Genomic DNA, 12,462 nt, shown 5'->3' with positions numbered 1-12,462 from the left:
CGGGGGCGGAGCTGCCTTCCTCAACTTCCCGCAGTTCGGCCAGCTGGGCCCGCAGCTCAACACCCAGGTAGGTCATGGGACCATCTCCTTGGGGGAGCTGCTACCCCGGGTCTGGGGGCCTGGCGTACCTGGGGGGCAACAGCGGCAACTCGCCCCTCCCCGCCGGGGGCGGAGCTGCCTTCCTCAACTTCCCGCAGTTCGGCCAGCTGGGCCCGCAGCTCAACACCCAGGTAGGTCATGGGACCATCTCCATGGGGGAGCTGCTACCCCGGGTCTGGGGGCCTCGCGTACCTGGGGGGCAACAGCGGCAACTCGCCCCTCCCCGCCGGGGGCGGAGCTGCCTTCCTCAACTTCGCGCAGTTCGGCCAGCTGGGCCCGCAGCTCAACACCCAGGTAGGTCATGGGACCATCTCCTTGGGGCAGCTGCTACCCTGGTCTGGGGGCCTCGCGTACCTGGGGGGCAACAGCGGCAACTCGCCCCTCCCCGCCGGGGGCGGAGCTGCCTTCCTCAACTTCCCGCAGTTCGGCCAGCTGGGCCCGCAGCTCAACACCCAGGTAGGTCATGGGACCATCTCCATGGGGGAGCTGCTACCCCGGGTCTGGGGGCCTCGCGTACCTGGGGGGCAACAGCGGCAACTCGCCCCTCCCCGCCGGGGGCGGAGCTGCCTTCCTCAACTTCCCGCAGTTCGGCCAGCTGGGCCCGCAGCTCAACACCCAGGTAGGTCATGGGACCATCTCCATGGGGGAGCTGCTACCCCGGGTCTGGGGGCCTCGCGTACCTGGGGGGCAACAGCGGCAACTCGCCCCTCCCCGCCGGGGGCGGAGCTGCCTTCCTCAACTTCCCGCAGTTCGGCCAGCTGGGCCCGCAGCTCAACACCCAGGTAGGTCATGGGACCATCTCCATGGGGGAGCTGCTACCCCGGGTCTGGGGGCCTCGCGTACCTGGGGGGCAACAGCGGCAACTCGCCCCTCCCCGCCGGGGGCGGAGCTGCCTTCCTCAACTTCCCGCAGTTCGGCCAGCTGGGCCCGCAGCTCAACACCCAGGTAGGTCATGGGACCATCTCCTTGGGGGAGCTGCTACCCCGGGTCTGGGGGCCTGGCGTACCTGGGGGGCAACAGCGGCAACTCGCCCCTCCCCGCCGGGGGCGGAGCTGCCTTCCTCAACTTCCCGCAGTTCGGCCAGCTGGGCCCGCAGCTCAACACCCAGGTAGGCCATGGGACCATCTCCTTGGGGGAGCTGCTACCCCGGGTCTGGGGGCCTGGCGTACCTGGGGGGCAACAGCGGCAACTCGCCCCTCCCCGCCGGGGGCGGAGCTGCCTTCCTCAACTTCCCGCAGTTCGGCCAGCTGGGCCCGCAGCTCAACACCCAGGTAGGTCATGGGACCATCTCCTTGGGGGAGCTGCTACCCCGGGTCTGGGGGCCTGGCGTACCTGGGGGGCAACAGCGGCAACTCGCCCCTCCCCGCCGGGGGCGGAGCTGCCTTCCTCAACTTCCCGCAGTTCGGCCAGCTGGGCCCGCAGCTCAACACCCAGGTAGGTCATGGGACCATCTCCTTGGGGGAGCTGCTACCCCGGGTCTGGGGGCCTCGCGTACCTGGGGGGCAACAGCGGCAACTCGCCCCTCCCCGCCGGGGGTGGAGCTGCCTTCCTCAACTTCCCGCAGTTCGGCCAGCTGGGCCCGCAGCTCAACACCCAGGTAGGTCATGGGACCATCTCCTTGGGGGAGCTGCTACCCCGGGTCTGGGGGCCTCGCGTACCTGGGGGGCAACAGCGGCAACTCGCCCCTCCCCGCCGGGGGCGGAGCTGCCTTCCTCAACTTCCCGCAGTTCGGCCAGCTGGGCCCGCAGCTCAACACCCAGGTAGGTAATGGGACCATCTCCATGGGGGAGCTGCTACCCCGGGTCTGGGGGCCTCGCGTACCTGGGGGGCAACAGCGGCAACTCGCCCCTCCCCGCCGGGGGCGGAGCTGCCTTCCTCAACTTCCCGCAGTTCGGCCAGCTGGGCCCGCAGCTCAACACCCAGGTAGGTCATGGGACCATCTCCTTGGGGGAGCTGCTACCCCGGGTCTGGGGGCCTCGCGTACCTGGGGGGCAACAGCGGCAACTCGCCCCTCCCCGCCGGGGGCGGTGCTGCCTTCCTCAACTTCCCGCAGTTCGGCCAGCTGGGCCCGCAGCTCAACACCCAGGTAGGTCCGGGGACCATCTCCTTGGGGGAGCTGCTACCCCGGGTCTGGGGGCCTGGCGTACCTGGGGGGCAACAGCGGCAACTCGCCCCTCCCCGCCGGGGGCGGAGCTGCCTTCCTCAACTTCCCGCAGTTCGGCCAGCTGGGCCCGCAGCTCAACACCCAGGTAGGTCATGGGACCATCTCCTTGGGGGAGCTGCTACCCCGGGTCTGGGGGCCTGGCGTACCGGGGGGGCAACAGCGGCAACTCGCCCCTCCCCGCCGGGGGCGGAGCTGCCTTCCTCAACTTCCCGCAGTTCGGCCAGCTGGGCCCGCAGCTCAACACCCAGGTAGGTCATGGGACCATCTCCATGGGGGAGCTGCTACCCCGGGTCTGGGGGCCTCGCGTACCTGGGGGGCAACAGCGGCAACTCGCCCCTCCCCGCCGGGGTGGGCTCCGCCTTCCTCAACTTCCCGCAGTTCGGCCAGCTGGGCCCGCAGCTCAACACCCAGGTAGGTCATGGGACCATCTCCTTGGGGGAGCTGCTACCCCGGGTCTGGGGGCCTGGCGTACCTGGGGGGCAACAGCGGCAACTCGCCCCTCCCCGCCGGGGGCGGAGCTGCCTTCCTCAACTTCCCGCAGTTCGGCCAGCTGGGCCCGCAGCTCAACACCCAGGTAGGTCATGGGACCATCTCCTTGGGGGAGCTGCTACCCCGGGTCTGGGGGCCTCGCGTACCTGGGGGGCAACAGCGGCAACTCGCCCCTCCCCGCCGGGGGCGGAGCTGCCTTCCTCAACTTCCCGCAGTTCGGCCAGCTGGGCCCGCAGCTCAACACCCAGGTAGGTCATGGGACCATCTCCTTGGGGGAGCTGCTACCCCGGGTCTGGGGGCCTGGCGTACCTGGGGGGCAACAGCGGAAACTCGCCCCTCCCCGCCGGGGGCGGAGCTGCCTTCCTCAACTTCCCGCAGTTCGGCCAGCTGGGCCCGCAGCTCAACACCCAGGTAGGTCCGGGGACCATCTCCTTCAAGACAAGTACTTGAGGTCGGTAACGGCAATGTACCTACAAATCCATAATCAGGAAAAATCACTACTTAGTTAATTTTTTTTTTCAATATCGTGAATTCAAAAGAAGAATTAATAGAAAAATATTCCCAAAGTATTGAAGCAAATTATCGAAATCACTTGGTTAAGTAGAAGAGCCATTCTAGCGGCTAAAACTGTCGACGTAAACGTATCATTCTAAACAGAATCGCAGGTGAAACAGTGACATTAAAATCCATTGTATCCGTGATAAACCACAGTGAAGTAATACATTTTCCCACGGAATTTCTTAATTCACTTGATGATACCGTATTACCGTCAGAAATTCTGAATTTGAAAATTGGCTAGCAAATTACTTTACTCCGAAACATCAGTCAGTCAAAGTTATGTAATGCCATAAGATTGGTATTACAAACAATCTAATTGAAGCAAACAATTTTGATTGGACCTCATAAAGGCGAAGACTTACTACTTCCCACGAATACCACTCATTCCGACCGACATTGCGTTCGAGTTCAAACGGCTTCGGTTTCCAATACTCCTTGCACTCACTGTACTATCAATAAAGCGCAACGGGCAATCTTTGCAAGTGTGAATGCTTCTCTCATGGGCAATTATGAGTCACATGCTAAAATTATGAAATAATAAAAAAAAATTCTATGAACAAGAAGCGAACCCTGACCGGCCGGCTGCTAGGCAAGATTTAGATTTTAGATTTATATTGATTTTACAAACACATAAATACACATTACAAACGAACATTACAGCAAATAAAGAGCACGCTCCAGCTAACTCTGCTCTTTCGTGCTTAAAATAAATACAAATTACAATTAAAAAAACAACACAACAGTACAAAATAACACCACTAAAATTTCTCGGAAAAAGTACAATAAACCCAGAGTACAGCAAACAAAAAGGGAACAGAAATTAAACAAAAAACGACAATAATAACTTAAAGAAACTTGGAGGGTCGGGAAGAAAAATTAAAAACCAGGTCGCCATCTTGCTTACAGATGGGAAAAGTTAGTGGTCACTCATGGGGCCAAATTAGTAGCACGAAAAGGTAAGTAACGAAATATAATAAGAAACCCAACAAGAATAATTAAAATTAAGGACCAAGAGGCCCGCAACAACAGGTAAGTAATACCATAAAGGTAAGGAAAAAAGGTAAGTAGAAGGTAAATAGAAAATAAATAAGAATTAGACCTAAGTTACTTACATGCTAGAGAGTAGCCTACATAATAACAATAAACACAAAGCAAGAGCCTTACTAACTAGGCTAGGCTGGCTCGCCTGGCGCGACAGAAAATGTACCGGTCTGAAACGTTCGTATAAAATTTTAACCGCCATTTTCGCGAAAACTAAGGCGCATTGGACAAAATCCTTTTAGCTTATAGTACTCTGGGGGCCTCCCTCCACAACATATACAAGACCCATTAAAATCCGTTTGTACCATACTTGGTGGTCCCCTTGTCAGACTGAGCCACAGCGAAACGTGGACGTGTTTGGCTAGTGTTCATGTATAGAGGTATAGAGAGATATATAAAGAGATATAGATGTATGTAGAGATATAGAGATGCTTTGTGTGGTACTTCAAACAAAGTGACGGAGGCCTTGCAAAGGCTAGTAGTTAATATTATATGTTCTGTACTTACCTTAGTTACATGTAGTATATAACCACGGTATTGTAATGCAATACATTTCCTTTTGTATCATCTTTTACTTTATGTTTCAATTATTCACACTAGGTAGGGGAGACCGGGGCAAGTTGACGATGTTAAGCTTTGAAATGGCCTTTAACAGATAAATAAGCATATATAATATCTAATTTGGTACCAATACGAAGTACATACTAATTTCTACCTTAATATGTAAAAAGGTTGTATTACTTTGCGTAGTTCCGAAGTTATTGACAAGAAACCAATTAGTTAGCACATTCGTCATCTTGCCCCAGGAGTAGGGTAAGTTGACGAACCTATTGGGGTAAGATGACGAAACCAAAATATATATATTTATGGACAAAGTAAACAATAGTTTTATAGATATCCTACACTAAACAACGTGCAGGATGTAAAGAAGATATATTATAACATATTTGAACGACTTTGATATAATTCCTTGACTTCATAATTGGAAAAGTTTTCGTGCCACCACTCAGAACATGTGGAACACTGAATCCAGTCTTCATTTGGAGGTTCCACGTAAAATTCTTCACATGCAGGGCAAGAAACGCTATTTAGGCTTCATGGTTTTGCTACAGAATGATCAGAGCTTTGTTTTTCAGTTTTCTTAGTTTTTCTTTCATTTTTCTTCTCTTCATTCTGCTTCTTCTATCTATCTCTTCGTCACTCCAACGCCTCCTTTCCGTTTTCCGCTTATAATATGCCTAGGCATCTACAAAAAATCAAACAAAATTGTTACGACTATTAACACAGGAACTATTTATAATATTTTATAATTTCATTATTATTTTTATTTTACTTAAATGTTCGTCATATCTGTACATCATTGGTTTAAATAACACATATAATACAAAATAATGCTCACACTGTCATTACCTATGGCAAGTTGACGATTGCAGGGGCAAGATGACGAATTCGTCATATTGCCCCCGTCAACTTGCCCCAGCAGCCGTATTTTTGCTTTACCAAAATCATGAACAACATTAACAAATTTTCTTCAAAAATCTATACACTAAAATACTCCCAAAAGTCAGCATTTCATTTTACATATATAAACATTTAAAACAAATGGACTCTTTTCTCGTAATAGCTTAACATACGTACCTTCAATATTACAACAATGGCTCACGAAACAGACTGCCTCTCAAAACTGCCACATTCAAACTGACTGGAAAATTCCGCTGCACCTGCCTAGTAGGTGCAGATGGTGACACAAAAGGTCACAGGTGCGCCAACCTTCTATCTGTGTTTCTGGATTAGTTACATACGATTCGTCATCTTACCCCGTTCGCCAACTTACCCCGGTCTCCCCTATAACTTCAGATTGTGTGTCTGTTGTCAGTGTCATTGTTATAATTCATTTTGTTTTGTATTTGTTAATTGTCATTTTTTGTGTTTGTTTGTTTTTATGTACGGTGGCTACCACCTCGGCTCATCGCTGTTGGTAGTCATCTCAAGACATTAATAAATAATAATTAAATGAAGAAGTGTCCACTGCCGCTGCGCAGGCCGGACAGCTGGGCCCTCAGGGGTTCTTCTTCCAGCAGCGCCAGTTGCCCGCGCTGGGCGTGGCTGCCGCTACGGGCCAGCAGGCGGCGCAGCGCCCCGACGTCTCCGCCGGCGGGTTCCCGCCCTTCCCCGGGGCGCTAGGCGGCCAGGCGGCGCTAGGCGGCCAGGCGGCGCCTTCCGTCGGCTTCTACGGCCCGGCGAGCAGCGACCTGGGTGCGGGTCCCTTCCAGCTCGGCGCCCGAGGAGGAGGGGGAGGAGGAGGGGGCTTCCCCGAGCGGCTGTACCTCAACACGGCTTCCGGCAGCAGGGTCGCCAACACCTCGACCGTCAAGCTGTAGCCTCTGTAGCTGCACCAACCTCTTAGCCCATCTCTAACTGTTACCCTGCATCTATGAATAATAATGGACTTTCGAAGACTCCACTCCAGAAGAAAATGTCCATAAACTTCAAGCAGGATCCCTTCCTCTTAAACCGTCAAGCTGTAGCCTCTGTCTTGCACCAACCTCTTAGCAATCTCTAACTGTTACCTTACATCTATAAATAACATGGACTTTCGAAGACTCCACTCCAGAATAAAATGTCCACCAACGTAAAGCAGGACCACTTCCTCTTAAACTGTCAAACTGTAGCCTCTGTCTGGCCTTCCCTGGACGTGACAACACCAACCTTTTAGCCATCTCAAACTGTTACCCTGCATCTATAAATAACATGGACTTTCGAAGACTCCACCAGAAGAAAATGTCAATCAACGTGAATCAGGATCACTACCTCTTAAACCATCAAGCTTTAGCCTCCTTGGTGTTACAACTCAAATATCTTAACTAGCTCAAACTGTTTCTCTAGATTTTTAAAGTAGAATAGACCTTTGAAGACGCTACCAGAAGAATCTGTCCCTCAATGTGACTTTTTGAAGCAGGTTTCAATTCCTCTGAAACCGTCAAACCGTAGCCTCTCTCTTGCTTTTCCTATGTTTTGCAACATAAATCACCACAAGCTCAAACAGTTCCCTTGGATACTTAAAGTAAAATAGACTCTCGAAGATGCTACCAGAAGCATCTGTCCCTCAACGTGGTTGCTTCAAGCAGGATGGCTAACTCTTCAGCCATCAATTAAAAGCCTCTCACTTGCTTTTCCTTGATGTGACAATACAAACCTCTTAAACAGGTCAAACTGTTCCTCTAGATTTTTAAAGTAAAATATACCTTTGAAGATTCCACCAGAAGCATCTGTCCCTGAATGCTCGAAGCAGGATCACTTCCTCTTCAACCGTCAAATTGTGGCCGAACTTTTTTTTTCCTAAGTGTAATAACTCAAATCTTTTAACCATCAAAAACTGTTCTCTTTGATATTTAAATTAAAATAAACCTTCGTAGACACTACCAGAAACAGCTGTCCTTCAAAGTAGCAGCTTGAAGCATGATACCCAAATAATCCGTTGTCCAATTGTACCCTCGCGTAATTAACATATTACACGCTCTGTAAGAGTTCCATATTAAGAAAATATAGAAGATACTTTTAAAAAACCTGCGAGTATCAACACTTGCTGCCAGAAGCAAATTCACCAAATCGTCTCCAATAAACTGTAACTTTTAATTGTTTCGCCCAGATTTAACTGTACTTACGAGTACAAGCTTCTAGACGACTTGTCCTGATTCCACACTCTTGGAGACGGCACACGGAGATGACTACAGGAAAGTTTGTACCTAAACATGGTTTTTGGAAACAGGATCGTCAAGTCTTCTGCCATCGAGTGGCATCATTGCACGCCTTCCGAAATGGTGAACACAGATGACTATAGCTAAACTTAACTGAAACCAAAATCTCTAAAGTCAAACCATTTTCTAAAAGGATTATAGTCTAGCCTAGTAAGGATTGTACCTGTGTTAATGAGGTGTGATGATAAGTGCGACGCTCGCTTATGCTTCTATCACAGTATAGCCTCTAAGCGCAAGGCTATGAACTGGCACGCAGTATTTTCGTCATGCATAGGACAATTGTAAAATTTGAGTTTTGAACGTAAGCTGTGATAAAGCGCAAGGCTATGAACTGGCACGCAGTCTTTTCGTCATGCATAGGACAATTGTAAAATTTTAGTTTTGAACGTAAGCTGTGAGAAAGGCCCTTAAGGGCTTTCAAGAAAAATTACCGGTTGTTTAATGCCTTAAACTTAGTCTCAAAAGAAAACCTTTTTAGCCTTTTGAACTCTTCTAAATATACAATTTAAAAACTTAATCCAGATTCTAAAATACTTTTCGGGCCTCAGAGCATTCTTAAATGCTTTTCACAAACAGATCCCATTCTTTTATCTTCAGGAGTTTTAAAATCACTATGTTTTTTTTCCTGAAGCTCTGCACATTGTATTTCTGCCAGGGGGAGTTGGACACCTAAACACGATAGCAAGATCATCTCTTCCGTCTTCAAGATTTACTATTTTTCACATGCCACTAGCCAACTCCAACGTATCCCTCACTCTCAAACGTAAAACAGACTTACGTCGACGTATATCAAATATGTCTGTACACTGCCACTACTGTTGTAAGCAGGATCGCCCTTTCCTCAGCTGTCACTTTCTTTTCCTGAATACATGCCTTATACTAAAACTGCCTGGACTTACACTCTTAAAAGAAAAACATACCCTCGAAGACATATGACCGAACGTCTGAACGTCCAACAAACCTGCTAGAAACAAAGGACGTACTTGATTATTAGTAAGCAATCTGTAACTTCACATACCTTGCCTATATGTAACAACACACTCATCCCAAGAAATTTTTGATTCCCTTATTTTTATACAACCTTGAAAGTGGCTTGCCAAAAAATATATACACTTATGAGTTACTGCAGTTATTACAAATTTATTATCATCAGTACCATATCTAGGACAATACTAAGTACAATGAAGATAAGGTCGTTTTGCATTTAATAATGCAACTTTAAACATGTTCTTCACATAATTTTTAGTTTACATTTATGGTTTTAGCTAAGGTTATAAAAAACCTTCTTATGCTTACATCAAACAGGACCAAGCAACTGGGATTAAAAAGAAAAATAAGATTCCATTTAATTAATAATTTTCACTAAAATATATTGTTTATGTTTTAATTATATATATAGAATTAAAATACTTAATATTCGTTAACTCTTCAGCAGTATATGTATCCTCTCCTTCATTGCCTAAAACTAACTAGCATCTAACATCTGGCCTCTAAATAGCCTATAACTAGAGACCGGAAAAAATCGCGGATTCATTTCGCGATATGCTAAAATTCGAACAGTTGTGTCCCAATGCTGCTTCCGCTATTGGCTCATGACTCATCTGGAGGGCTCTGGGCCAATGAGAGACATTCAACCAAACCTGTAAAGAATCACAGGACTTCTACTCAGGGACGTTACAAAAGACAGCAGCCAATGAGTGGGTGACATTTGACCGAGTGTACGTAGAACTGTGGAGTCCATCCTAGCGGTCATTGAACCCACGAATTTTTCTGGTCCCTACCTATAACTAATTTTTAATGGGCCTACATTCCTCAAAGTACCTTCGACGACGCTTCCTGTGATCTCCGTTCCCCAACACGGTTGATGAAACAAGAACACCAATTATTCAACCACCAATCTGTGACCTCATTCACCTTCCAGGCTGCATCCACACAATTTTATAACTTATTGTAAATTATGCTTCACGTTTTTAAGTAGAACTGACTAAGATGTGATCTTTAAAGAAATTTACAAGAAAATTTATGCCGTGACATATCTCCTGGCAGCATGATCAGTAGCTATGCCTCAATAAAATAATAACTTGTTTTCTTTTCTAGGAAATGTATCCATACAAAACTCAAACTTTGAATGTACTACATGTGAACACAATAAAACCTATTTTGTTTTGATTTAAAAATTATATTTACCTACATTATTTTGTTAACGGTATCTCTATGAATACATAGTAATATTAAAAATTTTCAAAGGGCGCAACCAGAACTTTTTTATAGTAAATAAAAGTGTAAAGAAAATACTTTTGGTGGCTGGAGTAATACAATAAATTTAAATTTAGCTGACCGTGTATTTGTACTTTTATAATAAGAAAGTTTTATTTTATTTTATCTTATTTTAGACATATTTTTAAGAAGTCTTGTGGGTAAATTATATCAAGTTGGTTGAAGCCTGCTAACTTGAAAGAAAAAATGTAATCCATCAATTTTGTATTATTTTAGAGTGATGAGTTTTTACAACCGGTAGAGTAATATCCCTCACTACGTAATGGAAGTGAGTAGGTAACAAAGTTAATGTGTGTAATGTAAGTAACGAATATTGCTCGAAGGCGCAGGGCTTTAAAAAATGGTTTGAATTGAAACACCTTTACAACTGGTAACAGATGCCAGCAGAAGCGCATGTTTGGTATTATTTCAATACTTTAGTAAACGATTACATACTTACTCATAATGCTGCATTTCTACAAAATTTCACATACTTTTGCATAATTTTGCCTACTTCACATATTTTCGCAACTCGTAATTCGCAACTCTAAACTCTCAACTATGAGGTTGTAGCCAGTTTTAACATTAGAAATGTAACAATATGTCTAGGCATTTCCACTAGCGTTATGTATCATATTTTAGCTACCATAAACCCATTAATTCATTCAGAGATTACATTGAATACAGGTACTGACACCAGTTAACAAAAGTATCTTTCCATTGCATGATTACGCCTATTTCAATTATTAGATAATAATATAAATTTCCTCTCCCTCTTATCAACGAGTTTTGACTTCTAACGCGCATAGCGGACACGTACCCATTATTTTTTTTGACGTGACAACGTCTAGTAAATCGATCAACGCCGGCTGCACGCACGAAAAAGTGTCCCGTTACGCACATTGTTCCGTTACTCTGTGTCCCGTTACGCTCATTGTTCCGTTACGCTGTGTTCCGTTACGCTGTCGGCGAGTGCAGTAATAATAGGTTATGTTACAATTGACTAAAAAATTATGGTGATTCATATAATTGATGATAGATATTTGATTACAGTTTAGTTATATGAAAACTTGATCATAAGTATATTTAAACTTTATAGCTAAACGCCAGTTTTTAAAATTAATTACAAGTCATCTACACGTGAACTGTTTCGTCGACTGTTTATAAAGTGAAGTGAAAAGTTAATGTGGTTTTCATTGCTTATTACAACAATTTCGGCAATAAAGGTTAATTATTCTTGCATTTTAAAAAATGTGATTACTAGTATAATTTCAAGTATTTAATTTTATATTATTAAAATAAAAATGATTCAATTTTATTCATAAAAATATGCAATAATTTCATCAATGTTTTGTTATGACGTTTTCACGTTAAACTATCGTCCGTAAACCGACTTTACAGACCACCAATTTTTGTAAATTAAATATATAAATTTTGAAAGTCATTGTACGTTGGCTTAGAAAACTGGAAAAAGATAAAAAGTCGAACCACACTTTAGTTCGTTGAATAAATGTCGCTTGAAAATGTCAGAGGGGGAAAACGCAGCCCGCAACATGAAGCGGTAGTGCGTGGATGCATAGATTTCAGGGGCTACGTTTATCCCTACACGGGAGAGGTTGGCGGTGTGTTGTTCGCACGGAATAGAACGTGTACGAGTAACGGAACAAGCACAATGTGCGCTGTGCGTTAACCGCGACCCGACGAGTTCCGTGCGAGCACTCTGTGCGTTCACGCGCACACCCACATCGCGTCGAGAGTGTGTGTGTGTGCGTTCAACAACACTTCCGTGCAGACATCTGCGGAAACAGAAACAATTAGAGAGCCATTTCATTAGTTGCAGTTGCAGTTTTCAGAGGAAGAGCAGATTGAAGTATGTGTTGATTGAAACTACACACTGCGATACTTGGGAACGAAATCATTTATTTAGTCTTCGTAACTTTAAAAAAAAAAAATTTTTCATTATTTAGATATTTAAATCAACTTCTAAATCTCACGTGTTGTTGTAAATAGACTATTATTTAAATCATGGTGCTTAAAATTTTCTGAATTTTTTTAATCAAATGGCTTAGCAAGCAAGATTTTAAAAAAATTACAATT

The 12,462-nt window shown here is 46.0% G+C and overlaps 1 protein-coding gene across 1 annotated transcript; it reads left to right on the top strand.

Moving 5' to 3' along the window:
• Positions 1 to 74: 74 nt before the first annotated feature.
• On the top strand, positions 75 to 6,732 carry LOC134538781 (uncharacterized PE-PGRS family protein PE_PGRS36-like). Its single transcript, XM_063380273.1, has 11 exons — positions 75 to 230; positions 361 to 555; positions 723 to 881; positions 1,049 to 1,207; positions 1,375 to 1,533; positions 1,701 to 1,859; positions 2,027 to 2,185; positions 2,353 to 2,511; positions 2,679 to 2,837; positions 3,005 to 3,163; positions 6,394 to 6,732. The coding sequence occupies exons 1-11, from the start codon at positions 75 to 77 to the stop codon at positions 6,730 to 6,732; spliced, it is 1,962 nt and encodes a 653-aa protein (XP_063236343.1).
• Positions 6,733 to 12,462: the final 5,730 nt, after the last annotated feature.

This window comes from Bacillus rossius, chromosome 14 (assembly GCF_032445375.1).
Source record: "Bacillus rossius redtenbacheri isolate Brsri chromosome 14, Brsri_v3, whole genome shotgun sequence".
NCBI classification, from domain to species: domain Eukaryota; kingdom Metazoa; phylum Arthropoda; class Insecta; order Phasmatodea; family Bacillidae; genus Bacillus; species Bacillus rossius.
This window is presented reverse-complemented; position numbering and strand designations above follow the sequence as displayed.